The sequence below is a fragment of the Loxodonta africana genome, chromosome 18 (assembly GCF_030014295.1).
Source record: "Loxodonta africana isolate mLoxAfr1 chromosome 18, mLoxAfr1.hap2, whole genome shotgun sequence".
NCBI classification, from domain to species: domain Eukaryota; kingdom Metazoa; phylum Chordata; class Mammalia; order Proboscidea; family Elephantidae; genus Loxodonta; species Loxodonta africana.
Window position 1 is genome coordinate 34,096,744 of NC_087359.1, and position 21,472 is coordinate 34,118,215.

The following is a 21,472-nucleotide window of genomic DNA, read 5'->3' on the forward strand; positions in this document are numbered from 1 at the left end:
GGATGAATGGAAAAATAAATTATGGTATATTCACACAATGGAATACTACGCATCGATAAAGAACAATGGTGAATCTGTGAAACATTTCATTAACATGGAGGAATCTGGAAGGCATTATGCTAAGTGAAATTAGTTGCAAAAGGACAAATATTATATGAGACCATTCTTATAAGAACTCAAGAAAGAGTTTAAACAGAGAAGAAAATATTCTTTGATGGTTGTAAGAGTGGGGAGGGAGGGAGGGAGGGAGGGGGTATTCACTAATTAAATAGTAGACAAGAACTATTTTAGGTGAAGGGAGAGACATCACACAATACATAAGAGGTCAGCACAACTGGACTAAAGCAAAAACAAAGAAGTTTCCTGAATGAACTGAATGCTTTGAAGGCCAGGGTAGCAGGGGTGGGGGCCTGGGGACCATGGTTTCAGGGGACATCTAGGTCAATTGACATAACAAATCTAGTAAGAAAACATTCTGCATCCCACTTTGGTGAGTGGCATCTGGGGTCTTAAATGCTAGTAAGTGGCCATTTAAAATGCATCAATTGGTCTCAACCCACCTGGAGCAAAGGAGAATGAAGAACACCAAAGACAGAAGGTAATTATGAACCCAAGAGACAGAAGGGGACACATAAATCAGAGACTACATCATCCCAAGACCAGAAGAACTAGATGGTACCCAGGTACAACTGATGACTGTCCTGACAGAGAACACAACAGAGAATTCCTGATGGAGCAGGAGAACAGTGGGATGCAGATCTCAGATTCTCATAAAAAAACCAGACTTAATGATCTAAGACTAGAAGGACCCCAGAGGTCATGGTCCCCAGACCTTCTGTTAGCCCAAGACTGGAACCATTCCTGAAGCCAACTCTTCAGACAGGGATTGGACTGGAATATAAGATACCTGGTTGAATGGACACAGGAATATACAGGGTGGAGAGGAGTGTGCTGTCTCATTAGGCAGAGAGCAAGTAGGAGTATATATATATATATAAAAACACCAAAACCACTGCTGTTGAGTTGATTCTGACCCATAGCAACCCTATAATACAGAGTAGAACTGCCCCATAGAGTTTCCAAGGAGCACCTGGCAGACTCGAACTGCCGACCTTTTGGTTAGCAGCCATAGCACTTAACCACTACGCCACCAGGGTTTCCATAGCAAGGTGTATATAAATTTTTGTATGAGAGACTGACTCGATTTATAAAACTTTCACTTAAAGCACAATAGAAATAAAAAAAAAATTTTTTTTAATCTTTATTTTGATTGAACATGCCATAGGCTGGTAAATACTAAAATCTCTGCTCAAAGAAAAAAAAAGTTGTGTGTTTTAAAAAATATCTTATGTGACCCATAAGAAGGTATTAAACCCCATCTTAGACTTTAGGGAGCTGGAATAACTTCGGGATTTTAAAATAGGATTTGTTCCCTTTAATAGTAAATACTGGCTAAAAGCATCGGAGTATTGCTGCCAATAAGTAGCCATCAACAAATATGTTTTGAGTGCCTATAGGGTGCTTAGTAGGGTTTATGTGAAAAAATTAAAGCCCTTGTCCTTAAGGAATTTAGTATTTAATAGGGAAGATAAAGTATGTATGTGTATATAATTTAACAAATGTATTGTTAGAAAATTTAATAATGGATACACTGTTTTTTGTTTTTTATCAGTATGTATTTTATGTAGACACATAAGAAACCCATTGCTGCCGAGTCAGTTCTGACTCATAGTGACCCTTTAGGACAGAGTAGAACTGCCTGTAGGGTTTCCAAGGAGCGGCTGGTGGATTCAAACCTTTTGGTTAGCAGCCGAACACTTAACCTCTGTGCCACCACGGCTCCTGTATATATACATAGAGTCTAAAAGAAAATGTACCAAAATATGAACAGTAGTTATGTTTAGTTGGTAGATTTAATGAATATTTTTATTTTTATTTATTTTTCAGATCATTCTTCATACTCAGGAGTGGGGGGAGAAATCGTTTTAATAGCCTTTTAGAATCTGTAAGATACAGTTGACTGTCAAGAAACCTTTGTAATTGGCAACATCCTTGCACACTAGGCAGCAGGTTGTACGCTGCTCTGCTCAGAGCCTAGGCACTTGTTGGTGTGTCACCAGTCTGTCAGTCTGATGTCTTCATCAGGTACTTCAGATTGCCACCATTGTAGACAGGGATCCTCTTAGACAGACCCTTGGGAGAAGCCAGGCTTTATGCTGCTTTTTGAAGAGGGCTAAATACACGTCAGTGATGTTGCCTTGGGATAATTGCAATTTCATGTCAGTAGCCAATTTTGTATAGAAACTAGAGACTATGAAAGGAAGAACGTTTTCTAGGCACTTAAAAAAGCCTCAGCCTCGTGTAATTAAGTGAGAAAAAAGACGAGCTAAATATGAGAATGTCAGCTGCAACTTGTTTAGGGCTTTTTCATTTCCTTTTCATTTTCTTTTCTGTTTTAATGATTCAGAAGTACATTAGTTGAAAGTTTCTGCTGATTTAAAATTTCACATAGCTAATTTTCCGTGTAGTCTTCTTATTTAACAAGTGCTAAGAGACTTGTGTTGTTAATGAAAACCTAAATTTTATTTCGTTTTGGTTTTCTTCAGAGCGTGAAGATTTTAACTTTAGAAAATCTTCAATTCCTCATGTTTAACTGTCTAAGCAAGTTTATTTTAAGCAGAAAATGACGTTTTCAAGTACAAGGACCAGTACTTGACTTCCATGAGTTTTGCTCAGAGACTGAGTCTTCTCAAGGGTGGGTTCCCCAAATGAGGAGCTTTGCTAATGGCAGTGGAGGTGTAGGGTAGCCCGTCATTCCTTCTAAGCTTTTAGTTAATACATATGTTATTTAATACATAGAGCGTGCATATTTAAAGGTTGGCTTCATTTACTGCCTTCCAGAGTGAAAATTTGGGTCTGTTATTTGACGAAGTAAAACACCCATGTTTTGGTACACTTGTGTTTCTATTGGAAATTATTTGCTAACTTCAGGGGTTCATAGATGACAGCCACAGCCTTTTAGTTACCACCAGACCAGGTCAGCAGTAAAACTGAATGTTACTTCAGTCTGTCAACTGTCTAGTTCCTTCAGTGAGCTGAGTAATTTAGTACTGGCCAGCAGCAATTGTTAAGTTGGTTTAAAAAAAAAGAAAGAAATACCGTCCAACTTCAGTGGCTCTGAATTAACACAAAGTCCTTAGAGTGGTTTTTGTTGATCGCTGGAAGAGTTAGCATTGCCTACCAGTCCCAAATTTGCAACCGGTGATAGAAATGCATGGCTTGTTTGGATACTTAAACAGGCATCTTCTGCCTTGATGTCTCATTTCCAGGGCTCCTTGGAAATAGCAATAAAAAATGTGTGTGTGTGTGTGTGTATTTGTTTCACCTGTCTCTATTTAGGAATATTCTTATGTGAAGTTAGGAACATAGACATAGAACTCATGAAGGCTGGAAAGAACACGAAGAATATTCTTGACTTTGTGCCCCCCTTTATGCCCTTAAGGGGTAGCTATAAATAGGAAATTATCAGAACCCTTATTTCCTGAGAGTACACAAAGCTCTTTCCTTTTCCCTTCATTTCTAGGAGCAGATAGCGTAAGCACCAGAGCAAATCGGTAGGAGGAAGGAGGAAGGGCAGTACATTGTAATGAAAATATACTGAACAGTCCAACCAAGGTAATTAGTGGATTAGGAATAGACTAATGTAGGGATCTAGTCAATGTATATTGAGCTGTTCCCTAAAATTTGCAGTGAGCATTATGAGAAAAATCACTTTAGTTAAAAAAAAAAAAAAAAAAGTGATATATTGAGGCTGTTTATACAGGCTCATGTATGTGTATGTATGTATACATATGTATGTAATTTTTTTCCCCTAGGGACTCAATAGATCTTGATAATCCACAGGAGAACATTAAGGCCACCCAGCTCCTGGAGGGCCTGGTGCAGGAGCTGCAGAAGAAGGCTGAGCACCAAGTGGGGGAAGATGGGTTTTTACTGAAGATCAAGCTGGGGCACTATGCCACACAGCTCCAGGTGGGTCTGAGTGCTTGGAGGCACACCTCGTTCTCTTCCTCAGCAGGGATTCATCATTTAGTATTTCCTGCAGAGACTTTCCAGGAGCCCTGGTGGTGCAGTGGTTAAGTGCTTGGCTGCTAATCGAAATGTTGACAGTTCAAACCCATCAGCCACTCTGCGGGAGAAAGATGTGGCAGTCTGTTTCAGTAAAGGTTACAGCTTTGGAAACCCCATATGGGGCAGTTTTACTCTGTCCCATGGGCTGCTGCCAGTCAGAATCGACTTGAAGGTAACAGGTTTGTTTTTTGTTTGTTTTGTTTTTAGTAGTGACTTTCAGTTTCTTCTGCAGCCCAGCAGTGTTGAGTTGCATGTTATGTGCATAAGATCCTGTAGTTGTGGTCTCTTTTTTTTTCTTTTTATTTGGTAATAATTTCCACCTTATCAAAAGTGGCAAAGATACAAAAACCTCCTATATATGCTTTACACAAATCATCCCATTGTTAACAGTTACTTTGTCATTCTCTCTCTCCCTCTTTTTCCTTATTCCCCGCCTCTACACACACACACACATTTTTTTTGAGTCACTTGAGAATAAGTTGCATACCTCATGTTCCTTTACCCCTAAATTCTTTAGTGCATCATCTAAGAACATGAACTTTCTCTTGCATATCAACAGTAGTTACCAAATTTTAGTAAATATAACATGGATACAGCACTTTTAGGTCATCTTCTTTCTCTCTTTCCATTTTGTCAATTGACTTAATGTCCTTTAGGTAGATTTTTTCTCTCCAGTCCAGGATTATATATTGTGTGTGGTTTTCATGTCTCTTTAATCTGGAACCGTTCTTTGACCTCTCTTTGTCTTTCGTTACATTGACATTTTTTAACAATTCTGCCCTCCCTACTTTTAAAAGATAAAACGTTCCTCACTTTGAGCTTGTCTGATGTTTCCTCATGATTCGATTCAGGTTATGAATCCCTGGTTGGAATTCTAAATTAGTGATGTTGCCTTTCTCAAGGTTTCATATGCGGAGACATGCCAAGTCCATCTTGCCCTCACTGGTGATGGTGATTTTGACTGCCCAGTCAAGGTGTTGTAGTGTTTCCTCTGATGTAGCCTTTTTTTAAGCTTATTTATCTTGTTGCCAGGAGTAGTGCCTTTGTACTTTAGGTTAATTAAGATGCAAGAAATAAAATCATCTTACTATTTTTTACTGTAATTGAGTTTTCTCAGATGCACTCTTCTTGTCCCCATTGGTATTGGAGGAGCAGCATATTTTATGAGTATGCCATGATGTCTCCAGGAATCTTCTCCATCGTGAGCGCTCCCTGTCTTGAGGCAGGGTGAGGCCCCATAGCGTGGAGTGAAACAAAGTGATGTCTGTATTGGATTCTTTCAGAACACGTATGACCGCTGCCCCATGGAGCTGGTTCGATGCATCCGCCACATCTTATACAATGAACAGAGGCTGGTCCGAGAAGCCAACAATGTGAGTGTCGTGTGGATGTGGGGATATGAGTTGGGAAGTGTCTGGACCCAACTTTGTGAAGGTGGCTTCATGTGCATTTATTGGTGTTTCTATTTCTTTTGTTTCCCTTAGCACGATGCTGTTTACAGGAGGGAAAAAAAAAATTTTTTTTCCCTCCTGTAAACAGCATCGTGCTAAGGGAAACAAAAGAAATAGAAAATGTAATCTCTGACCTTAATTGATTTATAACCTTGATGAGATTACTACCACAAAACAAGGTTAACAGTGCAAACTAATTTAACCCCAACTGAATAATTTCTGAGTAACCGGATGCTCATTTTCTGGTGAACTTACCTGAGAAAGATTTTTACTTGGTCCCTTCTGAGCCACAAGTTGAAGGAATGGATCAGACCAGGTCACTTAAATGGCTGGGTCCATGGAGGCCTTGTTGATTTCACTTGCATAATTTCATTTTGGGGTCTCCAGGATGCCTGTGAGGTTCAGCCTCTTCCTCATGGAAGCAGATTATTCAGTCACAAGAAGGTCTAGAATGAGGCTGTGTTCACACAGCCCCGTTCCCCACTGTACCCCAACACCTAGTACAGTCCTGGGCATTGGGTCAACTAATGAACATGGAAGGAGCGGACATTGTCGTTAATAGGAAAACCCAGGTGACACCTGGGACGTGTTGAGTTCTAGTCTCCCCAAAGGGAATTAGATGGACTATATTTGGAATACCTGTGGTGGAGGCCAGATCTAAAATAGAAACTTCTGCTATGCTTTCTGAGGTGACCTGTTTCTCCTCTTTTCCCTGCTTCACCCCAGTTCTGACAAGTGATGTTTATGATTCCTTCTGACTTGAAATTTAGCTTTTGGGATCTGTGGCCCAATTGTAGGGGCTGGCACTGGCTTTTCCTGGGGACTAAGGCCTAAGGCTCACTCCCGTCCTCACTACCCAGCTCACTGCTGCCTGCATTCTCCCCCGATCTGTCTCCAGGGTAGTTCTCCAGCTGGGAGCCTTGCCGATGCCATGTCCCAGAAACACCTTCAGATCAACCAGACGTTTGAGGAGCTGCGACTGGTCACACAGGATACAGAGAATGAGCTGAAGAAGCTGCAGCAGACTCAAGAGTATTTCATCATCCAATATCAAGAGAGCCTGAGGATCCAAGGTGAGGCCGTTGTAGCATGAGCCGTGGGAGTCCTGGCAATTGGAGTGAGAAGTCGAAAGAAGCTCTCAGCTCAGACTGGGAGAGAGCCAGTTTTCCTTTCTGAGGCATTTACTTTTCTCTGGAGTGAGCAGGGAATCATTTGCTCTGAAAACAGAGCTGGGAGGATGACAGTCAGGAAGGGGAGAAGACATGGAGCTTGAGAGTGCAGGATCTAACTCAGGCTTCCTACACTCAAGGAGCTTCTGGTCTGCTGGGGAAGGTGTTTCCTATATTGGGCAGGGGGTCACACTCTAAATAGACAACACCAGATATAATACTTGTGTATATAGTAGGCATTTTATAAATGATGCTTTACTGAAGTGATAAAATAGGAAATACATGATTACATGTTTTTTTAAAAAATCTTCCAAAGTAGGGACAATATAAGGGCCAAGAGTTGTGTTTGTGGTGACCCAATTTTTTTTTTTTTGTAAGTAATATTTTATTGAGTTTTGGTGAAAGTTTACCCAGCAAGTTAGGTTCCCATCTGACAATTTCCACACAGATTGTTCAGTGACGTTAGTTATATTTATCACAATGTGTCAGGATTCTCTTTAATTGTGTCCTGTTTGTTCCATTTCCAGTACTCTAGTTTCCCTGCGCCCTTATCTTCTCATCTTTGCTTTTGAGTAATTGTTGACATTTTGTTTTCATACTGATGTTTTTTACATAGACCACTGATCTTACACGTAACAGCCTTTATATTGTGTGCCACTCTACTAGCTCCCTAAAAGGTGATCTCAAAGGATAGGCTTGGCTTTAGGTTTAAAGAGTATCTCAGGGTGATAGTCTTCGTAGTCAGTCCTCTGTCTCTACTGTTGCAGTTTGTCTGGGGTTTTTTTTTTTTTTTTAAATAAGAATTTGAGTTCTCCACATTTTTCTCCAATTCCATCCATCACACTTTATTGTCACCCCAGTCAGAACGGTCAGTGGTGATAGCCAGGCACCATCGAGTTCTTTTGGTCTTGGGGTAGCTGAGGTTCTGGCTCATGTAGACTTGTTACTTCTCTGAGCTTTTGGTTACCTTCTTGCTGTTTTGCTCCTGGTGAGCAGAGTATTTGTGTCTTAGATGGCCACTCACAAGCTTTTAAGACTCCTGACACTACTCACTTCACTGTAATGCAGATTATGATTTTCGTGAATTATATTATGCTAATTGACTGAGTTGTTCCATGAGGCTACAATCCTAAGCTTTCAAAACCCAGGAAACCAATCTTGGAAGGTGTTTGGTTATGTCTGTGGAATATCCATATTTGTGTCTTCAATGAATGTATGTGCCCGTAGCCATATGTTTGTATTTACACGTACTTATAGATCTGTCTGTTCTTACCTGTGTACACACCTATACCTACCTGAATACCAATATGCCTATAGCCATCCATATGTGCTCAAAGACTCATTTTTACTTTGATTGTGCTGTGCTCACTACATCCACATTTAGTGCCACTTTTCCTATCACCAAAAAAATGTAACAAATCTCTACTGTCTAAAGCATACTCCACGCCACCCCCCGGTAACACCAATGTGCAATGCATGCTGGTCTCTCTATATATAGCTATTCTTGTCTTCTTATAGAAGACAGATCATGTAATACTTGTCCTTGTATGCATGACTTATTCCACTTAGCATTATGCCCTCCAGGGGTGTCCAACTTTTAGTGTTGCTCTGTACAGCTTTCCAAAGAGGCTTTCCTGAGACAGAGCACACTCATGCTCCTCAGTTACCCTTATAGACAAAGACGCCCCTTGCTGGATATAAATCCTGCTTGGGGCCAGGGCACAGAGACTTTCCAAGTCAGTCATAAGGCTGTGGAGCCCACAAGTGCCTCCTGTTGACTCTGTAGGAATTTGGCAGTTTGAGCTTAATAGTTTCCTCAGCTCAGAATCTCAGAGAAGCCTTTGTTCTACCAGCGAGCAAATGCAAAAACACATATGATGTGTTCCTCTAATACCATGTACGTAGGTTCAGTCTTAAGGAGCCCTGATGGTACAAGGGTTAAGTGCTTGCCCACTAACTGAAAGGTTGGCAACTCAAACCTACCCAGTAGCTCCATAGGAGGAAGACCTGGCAATCGCCTTCCATAAATTATAGCCAAGAAAACCCTCTGGGGGTGTTCTGCTCTGTCACATGGGGTCACTATGAGTTGGAATCAACTCGATAGCACTCAACAACAGGTTCAGTCTTATAACTCTGCTGATATTATTTATTACTCTGTAGCCTCTGCTAGACTGTAAATTCTGTGGAATGGAACTGTGTCTTTTATCTGTGTACCCTGAGGCCTGACATATTGCCAGAATCATAGTACGTGTTCAGTAAATGTTGGTGGGATGATTCTAGCCAGTCTTCTTCCCATCTGAATCCATCTCACTCTGACCCCAGAGAGAGGACAACCCCTACCTAGAGTGGGAACAGGAAATTTCAGCCTCTTATTTCTCCCCAGGCCATTTGATGTGTTGACAATATTTAGGGTCCTGGACCTGGGTTTTCTGTTTCCTTGTTTATCAGTTTGAGTTTGGATTCTGGCTTGGGTTTGTACCCATCATGCCACATCAGTTCAGTCTCATTTATCAAGTTCACCCATCAGAAATGCAGACTGTTGATCTGTTTGTGCAAGGGAAGGCTCAGCTCCCTCCGTGGGCAGAGCAGCTGCCTCACGGCTCCCAGGGTCCTTCCAGAGGCTTCTGCAAGCTGCAGGAGAGACCAAAGTGAGTCACTCCAATAGTGAGGGCAGGTTCACATGTTGGGACCACCACTGCCCTCTGTGGGCGGGGCAGAGGGGACAGGATTCCCAAGGTCACTGTTCAGACTGCTCTGCGGTGTCGGTGCCTGGGTAATACTCTTCCTGCCCAGTACCCTGCAGGGCAATTGGAGCCATTATTCAAATCCTCTTCTAGCTCTGGGCTTTTCCTGCTCTCTAGAGTTGTTTTTGCCTGTCCTAGCCTGTGTGTTCCATGGGGCGAGGACTACGTCAGTAAGGCGTGGCCTCAGAGGTCAGCCAGGAGCTCACCAAGACATGCTGATCTCACACCTTCTTGATGCAGCCTGAGTAAAGATACTGGGATTTTTAAAAAGGTTGTTGGAAGGAAAGAGTAATCCCAGCATTTAGGAAAGCGGTTATCTTTGGGAGGGAGGGATGGCTTTGCAAGCAGGGGAGAGTGTATGGATGGCTTTAATGGTGGAAATGTTTGATCTCTTAAGCTGGGTTGTTGAGGCACCGGTGTCCCTCGTATAGTGTTTCTCCCTTCCCTGTGTCTTAAGGGCTTCATGATAGGTTTTTTGGGAAAAGGTAATAAGGGCTTACTTAATCCATACCCTGCCATTGATGAAATTGCTAACAGCCAGTGTGGAGAGAAGCTGCCTCCTTCCACCACACTTTCCTGAGAGAATCTTGCTGGTTCTGTGTCCCCGGTGGGCCCTGGACTCACTCCCTTGGCTGGTGGGCCAGGCTCACTGTGGCAGGTCGGCCATGCTCACCTGGACAAGGAACTGGCTGTTGCCTGATGAGGATCTGGGTGTGAGGGACGGGGCTGAGCAGTGCTTGTCTGTCACCCACTAAGCCCCGACCTGTAACCCATTAGCCAGCCAGGACTAACTTAGGTAGTGCTTCCTGTGTGCTTGGCACTTAAGTAGCACTTACTGTGTGCCAGGCAGTTTCTTGAGCATTTTTCATGTCATTGCTTATTCAGTCCTCACAGCAACCCCTGAGGCAGGTGCCGTCATTCTCCCCTTTTACTGGTGGGGAAACTGAGGCCTGGGCAAGTAAAGTGATTTGCCCAAGTTCACCCAGCTGGTAAATTGCAAGGGCACCATTCAGACCCAAGCAGTCTGTCTCCAAGCCAGACCCCATGTGAGGTGGGTAAGGCAGCCAGTCGTGCAGGGAGGCCACGAGGGGAGGACCAGGGACTCTGAGAACCGTGTCACAGGAATCCACAGCTATACGCCTGAACATCTGACCCCCGTTGCCCGGAGGGAAGCGCAGAGTCAGGAGCCTTCTGAGGGAGCCCATTCGTCTTTGGAAACGACAACTTGCCATTGATGGGGTATCGGACCCCTTGAGGGTCTTGCCTCAGGAACAGGGGAGTGTGGCTGCCCTGGGCTTCCTGCTGGAAGCTGGGAGGACATGGCTGTGGGTGTCCCGTCCCCTCCTCCAGCTCAGTTTGCCCAGCTGGCCCAGCTGAACCCCCAGGAGCGGCTGAGCCGGGAGACAGCCCTCCAGCAGAAACAGGTGTCACTGGAAGCCTGGCTGCAGCGTGAGGCCCAGACACTACAGCAGTACCGTGTGGTGAGTGGGGTCCTGTATCTTCCCCCCAGCAGTGGGGGTCCTGCCCTGAGCTCTCTGGGGTCCAGAAGCCTGGATGGAGTCAGGAGGAGAGCAGGACCCAGGAGAGCAGGCACCCAGGTTCCCGTGGGCGTGCGAGGCAGAGCAGGTCCGGGAGAGGACGGGCCTGTGAGGGACTGGTCCCCAGGCCCCTGTACTTCTCAGCAAGGCCCGGTGGGGTTGTTCTCGGGAATCCAGAGGGCCTGCTCTCGCCCGCCCCCAGGAGCTGGCCGAGAAGCACCAGAAGACCCTGCAGCTGCTGCGGAAGCAGCAGACCATCATCCTGGACGACGAGCTGATCCAATGGAAGCGGAGGCAGCAGCTGGCCGGGAATGGAGGGCCCCCCGAGGGCAGCCTGGACGTGCTGCAGTCCTGGTACTGTGAGGGGATAGGGGGCAGGGCTCAGGGTGCTGGTTCCGGGCTCATCTGCCCCCGAGTAGATGTACAGCCGGCTGCCCTGTGTTGTAACAGCTCTTATTTCACCAGTGGTTCCGGTTCCTGGGACAGTTTTGTGCCCACCCCCGGTACCTCCCCCAGGGGGTCACCGTCTTGGGGAATGTGGCAGGGCTGGGAGGGTGCAGAGTGACCCTGGGGCTGGTTGGACAAACCAGGGTCCCTCCTGCTCTGTATTTCTCTGTGTTCTGAAGGCAGCTCTGCTCTGTGCCAAGGGTAGATGCTGGGCCAGGCCCTGCTGGGTGGGGCGGGGCTGTGTCTTGGGGGGTTCTCTCAGGCTGGTGGAGGGGCCGTGAAGTCACTGTCCTTCCCGGGGGCCTTGGGGCTCCTGCGCAGGTGTGAGAAGCTGGCCGAGATCATCTGGCAGAACCGGCAGCAGATCCGCAGAGCTGAGCACCTGTGCCAGCAGCTTCCCATCCCAGGCCCCGTGGAGGAGATGCTGGCTGACGTCAACGCCACCATCACAGACATCATCTCAGCCCTGGTGACCAGGTGACTGGTGCCCTTGGCCATGCCAAGAGAGGCAGGGACAGTCCCTACAGTGGTTGGTGTGAGAGGGCAGCAGGTGCTTTCCCTGACCAGGAGCTCCTGCATGAATCCCTGTCTCTGCCTCTCACCACTATCTTCTCTGTCTCTGGTTGCTATGGCTGCTGAGCGCTGCCCTTGCCCAGTTTCTACTGGGGATGCCGCATGGGCTGCCCTTGCGCCTTGCAGTCGTGCCAGCTGCTGAGAAGATCATTTCAGTTCCTTCCCTCCTGCCATCCTCCAGACTCCCTGTTGCCTCCCTGGGATCGGAGGGCGTGCCCTGTGCTTGTCCTTCGCCTGCTGCTCCCTGTGGGAGGCAGCCTCCCAGGCAGAGGGCCCAAGAGCCCTTTCCCCTGAGCCAGCCTGTGGTCATCTGTGTCCCCTGCAGTACATTCATCATCGAGAAGCAGCCCCCTCAGGTCCTGAAGACGCAGACCAAGTTTGCAGCCACAGTGCGCCTGCTGGTAGGCGGGAAGCTGAACGTGCACATGAACCCTCCCCAGGTGAAGGCGACCATCATCAGCGAGCAGCAGGCCAAGTCTCTGCTCAAAAACGAGAACACCCGCAAGTAATTGTGCTGCTCCTTCTCACTCTCCCGCACTCTCCTTGAGTCCTTGCGATAGGAAGGATGTAGTCCTGCCTCTTAGGTAGTTGTGGGGATTCAGCCATTCTCTGTTAGAGACCTGTTAGCCCTTCTGGCCTCTTGTAGCTCCCAGAGAAAAAAGATAAGGGGGTTCTTCTATGAAGATATGGTTTTGTTTCATTTACAAGGGTTAGGTCCAAGAAAAATTTTTGCAGCTAACGTTTCCTCTGCATGACATAACTTTTTAATGACCTTGGTTATTTCCTCCTCCTACCCCAACTATATTCTCTGACCCTGTCCCCTCTGCGACCTGGTATGGTTGTGGAGTTGGGGTTTCTCTCTGATTTGCAGTGACTACAGTGGGGAGATCTTGAACAACTGCTGTGTGATGGAATACCACCAAGCCACAGGCACCCTCAGCGCCCACTTCAGAAACATGGTGAGGATGGAAGACGGGGAAGGATGTGTTTCGCTGATTGTTTGAGGGCCTTATCACTCTTTTGTCTTCTCTGCAGTCCCTGAAACGAATTAAGAGATCTGACCGTCGAGGAGCAGAGTCAGTGACAGAAGAAAAATTTACAATCCTATTTGAATCACAGTTCAGTGTTGGTGGAAATGAGCTGGTTTTTCAGGTCAAGGTAAAGCCATGCCTCAGCTGTGTGTATGTACGTGCTTTATACATATCACAAAAGGAGTTTTTGTTCTCATACCCATTATCTGTTGCCGTCGAGTCGATGCCGACTCATAGTGACCCTATAGGACAGAATAGAACTGCCCCATAGGATTTCCAAGGAGCAGCTGGTGGGTTCGAACTGCTGATCTTTTGGTTAGCAGCTAAGCTTTTTATCACTATGCCACCAGGGCTCCTTTTTTCTCATAGTACCTTCTTTTCGACTATTGGTGAACAGAAAATAGGTAAACTTCATCCTTAGAATTGCATCTCTTAGATTCTCTCGAGGCAGGAATAAGCAATAATGAACCGAAATAGCTAGGAAAAAAAAAAAAAAAAGAGAGGTATAGGTAAAAAATGAATTATGAGAAACATTACCCAAGATGAATTTGAGTTTGAGTAACAGTTGCAGTAAGTTCTAGGCATTTGTTCCTTGTTATTTTTTCCCCCAAAAATGTCTCCAGCCTGTTTTCTCTTTTCTCTCTCTCGTTTGCCATGTAACTTTGAGAAACCTACCCTGTCCTTCAGAAATAGCTAAGCAACATCACATTAAAAATATCTAAACTTTCTAAGTTGTACCAATGTGAAAAGTCCTGTTATTCCTGGAACCATTGAAGTTCTGTATTCTAGGATGACATTTAGGACCCCTGGTGGTGCAACGGTTAGGCGCTTAGCTCTAACCAAGAGGTTAGTGGTTTGAACCCAGCCTGCAGCTCAGCGGGAGAAAGATGGGGTGATCTCCTGTAAAAAAAAACAGCCTAGAAAGCCCTATGGAGCAGTTCTGCTCTGTCACATGGGGTTACAATGAGTCGGAATCAACCCAACAGCACCCAACAACAATAACAGGATGACATTTATAGGATGAAACTTGAAGAGAGAATGCAAGTGTTGTGCTAATAAGAAAAAAAGAGAAGAGAAGGGGAAGAGTGTGAGACTGGGGGCTCTTAGCCCATCTCCTGTGTCTTTTTAGACCCTGTCCCTCCCGGTGGTGGTGATTGTTCATGGCAGCCAGGACAACAATGCAACGGCCACCGTTCTCTGGGACAACGCTTTTGCAGAGCCTGTGAGTGGGTTCTTTTGATGTGCGGGTCTCAAGAACTTGATGCTGGTGTCATTAATCTCTCTCATGTATTATCCAGAAAAAATATGGAAAAATTCTGTTTTCCTTAGTAGGAAAGAGCATGGGCTTTTCTTTCAGGCCAAAGTTTGAATCCAAGCTCCAACATTTTCTCACTGTGTGAGCATGGAAAGCTAAGCTTTCTGAGCATAAGTTTCCTGTGTGTTCCTGTCACCTAGGGATAGTACTCCATAAGGTTGTTAGGACGATTAAGTTAGATAACATGCAGAATGCTTGGTACCGAGTCGATACTCCGAAAATATGATTTGAAATATCTGAATGAAACCATGAATGGGATTTTGGACTCCTGGGCTCTTTGTGACCCATGCTTTTAAGAGGTTACCTTAGCTTAGAGGATACTCTGTGTCATCGTCCTCCCAATGAAAGATGATGACTTTTAACGTCTTTTCCAAGTTTTAGATTCTGTGATTCATTCCAGGTCTCTCGTGAAGAATAACGAGATGCTTCGTCTCAAGGAACAAATATGATTTTGTGGATTTATGTACCCAAATGCTATCTAAATATTGCTAGGGTGTTGCTTAGTGAACATTTTCAAAATATTTCAGTAGGCTGAGTTCTATGTGTTGCATATTTCCAGTAGGTGGTAGTCCATAAGGGCATGATATAAGGGTGATCATTGTTATTGCACCTGAGTCTAATATGGACGTAAAAGTGTGTCTTTCTCTAATGGCTAACATGGAAGCTCTTACTTAGCATTCCCAGTGGTTCTCTCCAGAAAAAAATATTTTTACTGCAAAGAAGAGATTTTATTGGCAATTCTACCGTGCTTATGCTGCAAGCCCTTAGTTTGAGGCTTATTTTTTAAAATATCTGCCTACATCTTGTCCTGATCAGCCTCCTGTGTAGGAGCACACAGTCTTTTCTCATTTCCTTCCCTGACTATCCCCAGATCTCACACTCCCTATGTAACCTTGGCATCTCCTGCAGCATGCAAGCTCTAAACCATCTTGTCTAAAGAAACATTTTCTTTTATGTTAATGACTAATGTGCATCTTACAGTATTTTAAAATAAATAAATACTTCTGGGAATTTACTCTGCAGATGGATTTACACATGTACCGAATGACACAAGTGCCTTGCAGCGCTGTTTGTAAAAGCTAAAGCTTGGAAGCTGTTATACAGATGCCCACCCATGGGGGTCTAGTTAAATATATCATCATTCATCCATATGGTAGAATAGTTAGCAGCCATACAAGAGAATGAGGAATTTCATTACGTACTGATATAAGGTCTTACAGATACAGTACTAAGTGAAAAAAGTGAGATACATAACATGTGGATCTTACGGTCCCATTTATGTAAAAAAAGAAAAATTATATATATTTGCTAGCAAATATGGAATATCTCTGAAGATATACACAAGAAACTAGATTAGATGCCTTGGAGGAGAGGTACTGGGTAGCTGGGGGACAGGGATGGGAAAGTGACTTCACTGTATACTCTTATGTACTTTTTGAATATTATATCGTGTGAAGAAATTGCGTATTCAAGAAAAATTTATAATAATTAAAATGAAGTGCTGTGGCTGAATGGAATGAAAAACGGTCTATTAAAAATTCATACTCTATACAACCGAGTGCTTCGAAGGCCAGAGTAGCAGGGACAGGGGTCTGGGGACCATGGTTTCAGGGGACATCTAGGTCAATTGGCATAAGAAAATGTATTAAGAAATGATCTGCATCTCACCTTGGTAACATCTGGGGTCTTCATTGCGAGCAAGCAGCCATCTAAGATGCATCAATTGGTCTCAACTCACCTGGAGCAAAGGAGAATGAAGAACACCAAAGACATAAGGTAAAGATGACCCCAAGGGATGGAAAGGGCCACATAAACCAGAGACTACATCAGACCGAGAGCAGAAGAACTAGATGGTGCTCAGCTTCTACTGATGACTGCCGTAAAAGGGAACACCGGTGAATCCCTGATGAAGCAGGAGAACAGTGGGATGCAGAGCTCAAATTCTCATAAAAAGACCAGACTTAATGGTCTGAATGAGACTGGAGGGACCCTGGAGGTCATGGTCCCCGAGCCCTCTGCTAGCCCAAGACTGGAACCATTCCTGAAGCCAACTCTTTAGGCAGGAATTGGACTGGACCATAAGACAGAAAATGACACTGGTGAGGAGTGAGCTTCTTGGCTCAAGTAGACACATGAGACTATGTGGGCAGCTCCTGTCTGGAGGCGAGATGAAAAGGCAGAGGGGGACAGGAGCTGGTTGAATGGACACAGGGAATACAGGGTGGAGAGAAGGAGTGTGCTGTCTCATCAGGGGGAGAGCAGCTAGGAGAACATAGCAAGGTGTGTATAAGGTTTTGTATGAGAGACTGACTTGATTTGTCAGCTTTCACTTAAAGCACAATAAATAAATAAATAATAAAAATTCACATTCTAACCTACTCCTCAACTAGAAAAGTTACCCAATTGGTAATTTCCACTCTTCCATACTAAGTTCTTTCACTTTGAGCGACAGTTCTTGGCATAAGGTGTCAGGACCAAATGTTAACACACCTGAACGCACACATACACTCCCTCTCTGTACTTAGAAAACCAGTCTTTTAGATTTCTAAATTCCCAGTGAGGTTACACTTAGACTCTAGTGTTGGCCTGTGGGCTAGCCACTCATTTACAAAGCAGCACAGATAGCATGGCTTTACCTTCTGAGTCATGAGTGAAAAAGGTAAAATGAAACCGTCTGAATTCTGCATACCCCAAGAAAGTTTGAATTTATTCTCAGGCTCTGAAAGACAAATGTCTATAACGACTTCTAGCCGTAGCTATTTTTCTTTTGCAGGTGGAGGGAATAAATCATGCAACTGTTTTCTCATAAGAGTCTGGCTTCTGTCCCTCTCAGGGCAGGGTGCCATTTGCCGTGCCGGACAAAGTGCTCTGGCCGCAGCTGTGTGAAGCACTCAACATGAAGTTCAAGGCAGAAGTGCAGAGCAACCGGGGCCTGACCAAGGAGAACCTCGTGTTCCTGGCGCAGAAGCTGTTCAACAGCGGCAACAGCCACCTGGAGGACTACAGCAGCATGTCTGTGTCTTGGTCCCAGTTCAACAGGGTGAGGACCACAACCACCGATCTCTCAAAACCAGATGCCCTCAGGAATCTCCCTGTCTTGAGCCCTTGTTCTTCATTCTAATAAAATGTACCAAAATAATAGGAAGCTTCTGGATAGATGGACTACTTGAGAGTTAGCCAGGTCTTAGGGAGAAAAGGATGTGTTTGCATATTTAAATAGGTTAGGCTTTGGGTACAAGTTCCTTTATAAAGGAAACAGAGCAAAGCAAACGTTAACATAACTCATGGGAAGTAAAGCCCTTGGGATGGTCAGAATTACATGGCGCCATTGTGTTCACTCTCTGATGTTCTCTGATGTGGAATGTAAAGTCAGGCTTCTATAGAACCACAAAAGGGGAAACTGATAAAGGGCCTTTTTCATTTAGCTTCTGGTAATTCAGATGGTACATGTCAAATCTTTCATGGATTTTCAATTTAACTTCTGTTTCTTTTCTTACCCACTTCCCAGAAGAGTTTTAAATGCCCTTAATTCAGGTAGCAGAGAGCCCCTGAGTCTTTAACTCTTTTAAATGGTTTTGTGTTAAGAAGTTGGCCAACAGCTTTGCTGGTCATCAGGAGAGGTTTGATAGGGGAAGCAGGAGGTCTCCGTGGTCTGTCTTTGCTGTTGCTGTGAAGCTGCTCACTTCCGATAGAATCCTGGAACTCTAGGTTGCTGATAATTACTGGTTGCAAGCTGTGTGATGGAGAGAGATCTGAGGCCTCACGGTGCAATCTAATCCAGCTCAGTCTCCTGAGCATCTTGTTGAAATGCAGACTCTGATTCAGCAGGTCTGAAATAGGGCTTCAAATCCTGCATTTCTTAAAAGCTCCCAGGCGATGTGATGCTGCTGGCCATAGACCACACACTGAAAATAGCAAGGGACTAGTCAGCCCAGATCCAGGGGGAAGTGTCTGTAGCAGAGCTCCACTGGGTGTTGGTAATTTCTCTTTGATATTTTTCCTTCTTTTCCGCTGTAGGACTATTTGGTAAACTCAGATGAAAAAAAAAAGTTGGTTGCCATTGAGTCAACTCTGACTCATGGCAACCTCATGTGTTTCAGAGTAGAACTGCTCTGCATAGGGTTTTCAACGGTGATAATCTTTCAGAAGCAGATCACTAGGCCTTTCTTCCAAGACACCTCTGGGTGGATATATATATATATATATGTATGTATCTACCCAGAGGTATATTTATACCTATAGGTGTATATGTGTGTACACACATATACATATATCTGTATGCTCCTTAAAGTGTAGATGTTTGTTTTCTGTTTATTTTTTCCAATTAAAATTATGTGCAGATTAGTACTCCAAGTGTTGTTCTTGCTTTCTTGTATTCATTGTTGTATATTCAACCAGGAGAATTTACCAGGACGGAATTACACTTTCTGGCAGTGGTTTGACGGTGTGATGGAAGTGTTAAAAAAACATCTCAAGCCTCACTGGAATGATGGGTGAGAAGCATCATTTCTTAAGTTAGCAATAGAGTAAGAGGGTCTTCTTTCTGGCACCAGATGTCACACTCTGCTTCTGCTCCCTTGGCCTTTGCCATCCAGGGCCATTTTAGGTTTTGTGAACAAGCAACAGGCCCACGACCTACTCATTAACAAGCCAGATGGGACCTTCCTGCTGAGATTCAGCGACTCTGAAATCGGCGGCATCACCATCGCTTGGAAGTTTGACTCTCGTGAGTGCCCTTTCCTTTTGAGGACACATCTTGGCTTGAGTCAGCTGCTTTTGTTGCTAAATTAACGATTTATTTGTTGGAGCCAGTACTAATTACAGGAAACAGGAATGTATAACCATGGCCCAGCTGCGCATAATAGGGCTGACGATATAAGATCTAATTATGGGAAAGACAGTCACTAACTTGGGGAAACACCAATGTGTGAGCATGACACATGGCCTCCCGTAATACGGCAGCCTGTATAGAATCTCGGCTGCTTCCCTTTTGAAAGGTTTGCGTCATTATTATTCAACCTTGAGCTTATTTCCGTGAAGAATTACTATGATGATTTGAAGTCCTTAGAGTAGTAATATTATTCTACTTTAATTATTCCTTTATCCTAATTAATGTAAAGGTGGTGGTGGTTAGTTGCCGTTGAGTCACTTCTGACTCCTGGGGTCCCCATGCGTGCGGAGTAGAACGGCTCCACAGGCTTTTCGAGGCTGTGACCTTTCAGAAGCAGATCGCCAGGCCTTAGTTCTGAGGCACCTCTGGGTGGGTTTGAACCCCCAACTTTTTCGTAAATAGTACAGTGCTTAACTATTTGGGTCACCCAGGGACTCCAGTGTAGAGGCTGCCACTGATCATTTCCACCTGGGAACGTTAGCGCTTTCCTCTGACCTTTACAATAAGATAAAAGTTGCTTGTGAGTTTGTTTTTTGTGCCTTAAAGGTTTTAAAAGCCTTTTCTAGCTCTCATGCTTCCTCTTGCTGTGGGCATGCCTCCCACCTCCCTGGTGTATTTTTGCACAGGGAGTCAGGAACTGGGTCAATGAGAACTGTTTTTTCCAGAGAGGGACTGAATACTCTTTGAGCTTGAAACCATCGGTGATTTTTGGATCTCTCAGGAAGCCATGTGTGCATTGCTTGCCCGTCTACCTGGGGCTTTTAAAAACTAGTTTGTCTACCCCAAACCAAACCAAACCCATTGCCATCGAGTTGTTTCCAACTCATAGCGACCCTATAGGACAGAGTAGAACTACCCCATAGAGGTTCCAAGGAGCGCCTGGTAGATTCAAACTGCTCTTCCCTCTTGGTTGGCAGCAGTATCTCTTAACCACTATGCCACCAGGGTTCCCCACTTTATCTACCGTGTGTGGTTATTTTAATGGGGATTTTCGTTGGAGCAATTTTAATGAAGACCTTTAACTCGTAGTATATTTGGGTTTTAAGATTTTCTATTCGGAAGTCCTGTTTAGAATGTGATTATTCTGTTTATTGGTCTAGAGGAAAGAATGTTTTGGAACCTGATGCCTTTTACTACCAGAGACTTCTCTATCCGGTCCCTGGCCGACCGCTTGGGGGACCTGAATTACCTTATCTACGTGTTTCCTGACCGGCCCAAAGATGAAGTGTACTCCAAATATTACACACCAGTTCCGTGCGAGCCTGCCACTGGTAACAATGTTCGCATTCTGATTTGATTTTGTTGTGATTTTGGCTTTTTTTCCTTTTTGTTTTTATTTGTGTTTGTGTGTCTCTCTCTCTTGCATGAAACTTAACACAGTTAGAGTTCAGTTATGGCTATTTGAATGTTATCCAGGGCAGATGTAAATTCTGGGAGCCCTGGTGGTCCAATGGCTAAGAGCTATGGATGCTAATCAAAAGGTCAGCAGTTCGAATCTAGCAGCCACTGCTTGGAAACCCTCTGTCCTGTGGGTCGCTATGAGTTCGAATCGATTCGATGGCAATGGGTTTGGGTTGGTTGGTTGGTTGGTTTTATTCTTCAGTCAGACAGAAAGCATCTGCCACTCACACCAAATATCAAATTGAAGGGAACAAATTGCTTTTAATACAAGCTAGATCAGACAAAATTTGGAAGGTAAAAATTTTTCTAAACAGAGATTGTCTTACTGTTTTCTGAGCATAGAAGTATTTCGTGCTTATTATAAACTTCTCAGAAAACACAGAAAAGCATTACAGAGAAAGTAGATATCACCCAACATCCTCTCATCTGGAGATTAACCACTGTAAACAATTTAGTGACTATTCTTCCAGTTTATATAGATGTTATTGTTGTTGTTGGTTGCTGTCAAGTCAGTTCCTACTCGTGGCAACCCCATGTGTTACAGAGTAGAACCGCGCCATATGGTTTTCTTGGCAGTAATCTTAACAGAAGCAGATGACCAGGCCTCTCTTCTGGAGTGCCCTAAATTCGTTCTGTCAGGCCTTAGATGCGTATAGAGCGCTACCTGTGTGGAGGTTACAGTCTAATGGAGGAAGGAAGATGATAAACAAGTAAAATAAATATGTTTATTTAGTAATGGATGCTATAAAGAAGGATAAAGCAAGGCAAAGGGATAGGGAAG

The 21,472-nt window shown here is 44.3% G+C and overlaps 1 protein-coding gene across 6 annotated transcripts in view; it reads left to right on the forward strand.

The window, feature by feature from the left end:
- Positions 1–21,472, forward strand: part of LOC100669299 (signal transducer and activator of transcription 5B) — a 73,173-nt gene that overhangs the window by 43,508 nt on the left and 8,193 nt on the right. For 3 of the 6 annotated variants that reach the window (XM_023553698.2, XM_003414237.4, XM_064271071.1), the window contains exons 3-16: positions 3,876–4,032; positions 5,415–5,504; positions 6,481–6,655; positions 10,846–10,976; positions 11,236–11,387; positions 11,802–11,957; positions 12,379–12,558; positions 12,925–13,012; positions 13,089–13,211; positions 14,214–14,306; positions 17,233–17,439; positions 18,798–18,892; positions 18,995–19,125; positions 20,391–20,561. In XM_023553698.2, coding sequence (XP_023409466.1) covers positions 3,876–4,032; positions 5,415–5,504; positions 6,481–6,655; positions 10,846–10,976; positions 11,236–11,387; positions 11,802–11,957; positions 12,379–12,558; positions 12,925–13,012; positions 13,089–13,211; positions 14,214–14,306; positions 17,233–17,439; positions 18,798–18,892; positions 18,995–19,125; positions 20,391–20,561 — 1,949 coding nt within the window. Of the gene's footprint in view, positions 1–3,875; positions 4,033–5,414; positions 5,505–6,480; positions 6,656–10,845; positions 10,977–11,235; positions 11,388–11,801; positions 11,958–12,378; positions 12,559–12,924; positions 13,013–13,088; positions 13,212–14,213; positions 14,307–17,232; positions 17,440–18,797; positions 18,893–18,994; positions 19,126–20,390; positions 20,570–21,472 lie in introns of all 6 variants that reach the window. The other 3 variants (XM_023553699.2, XM_023553700.2, XM_023553701.2) reach the window with 3 other exon arrangements.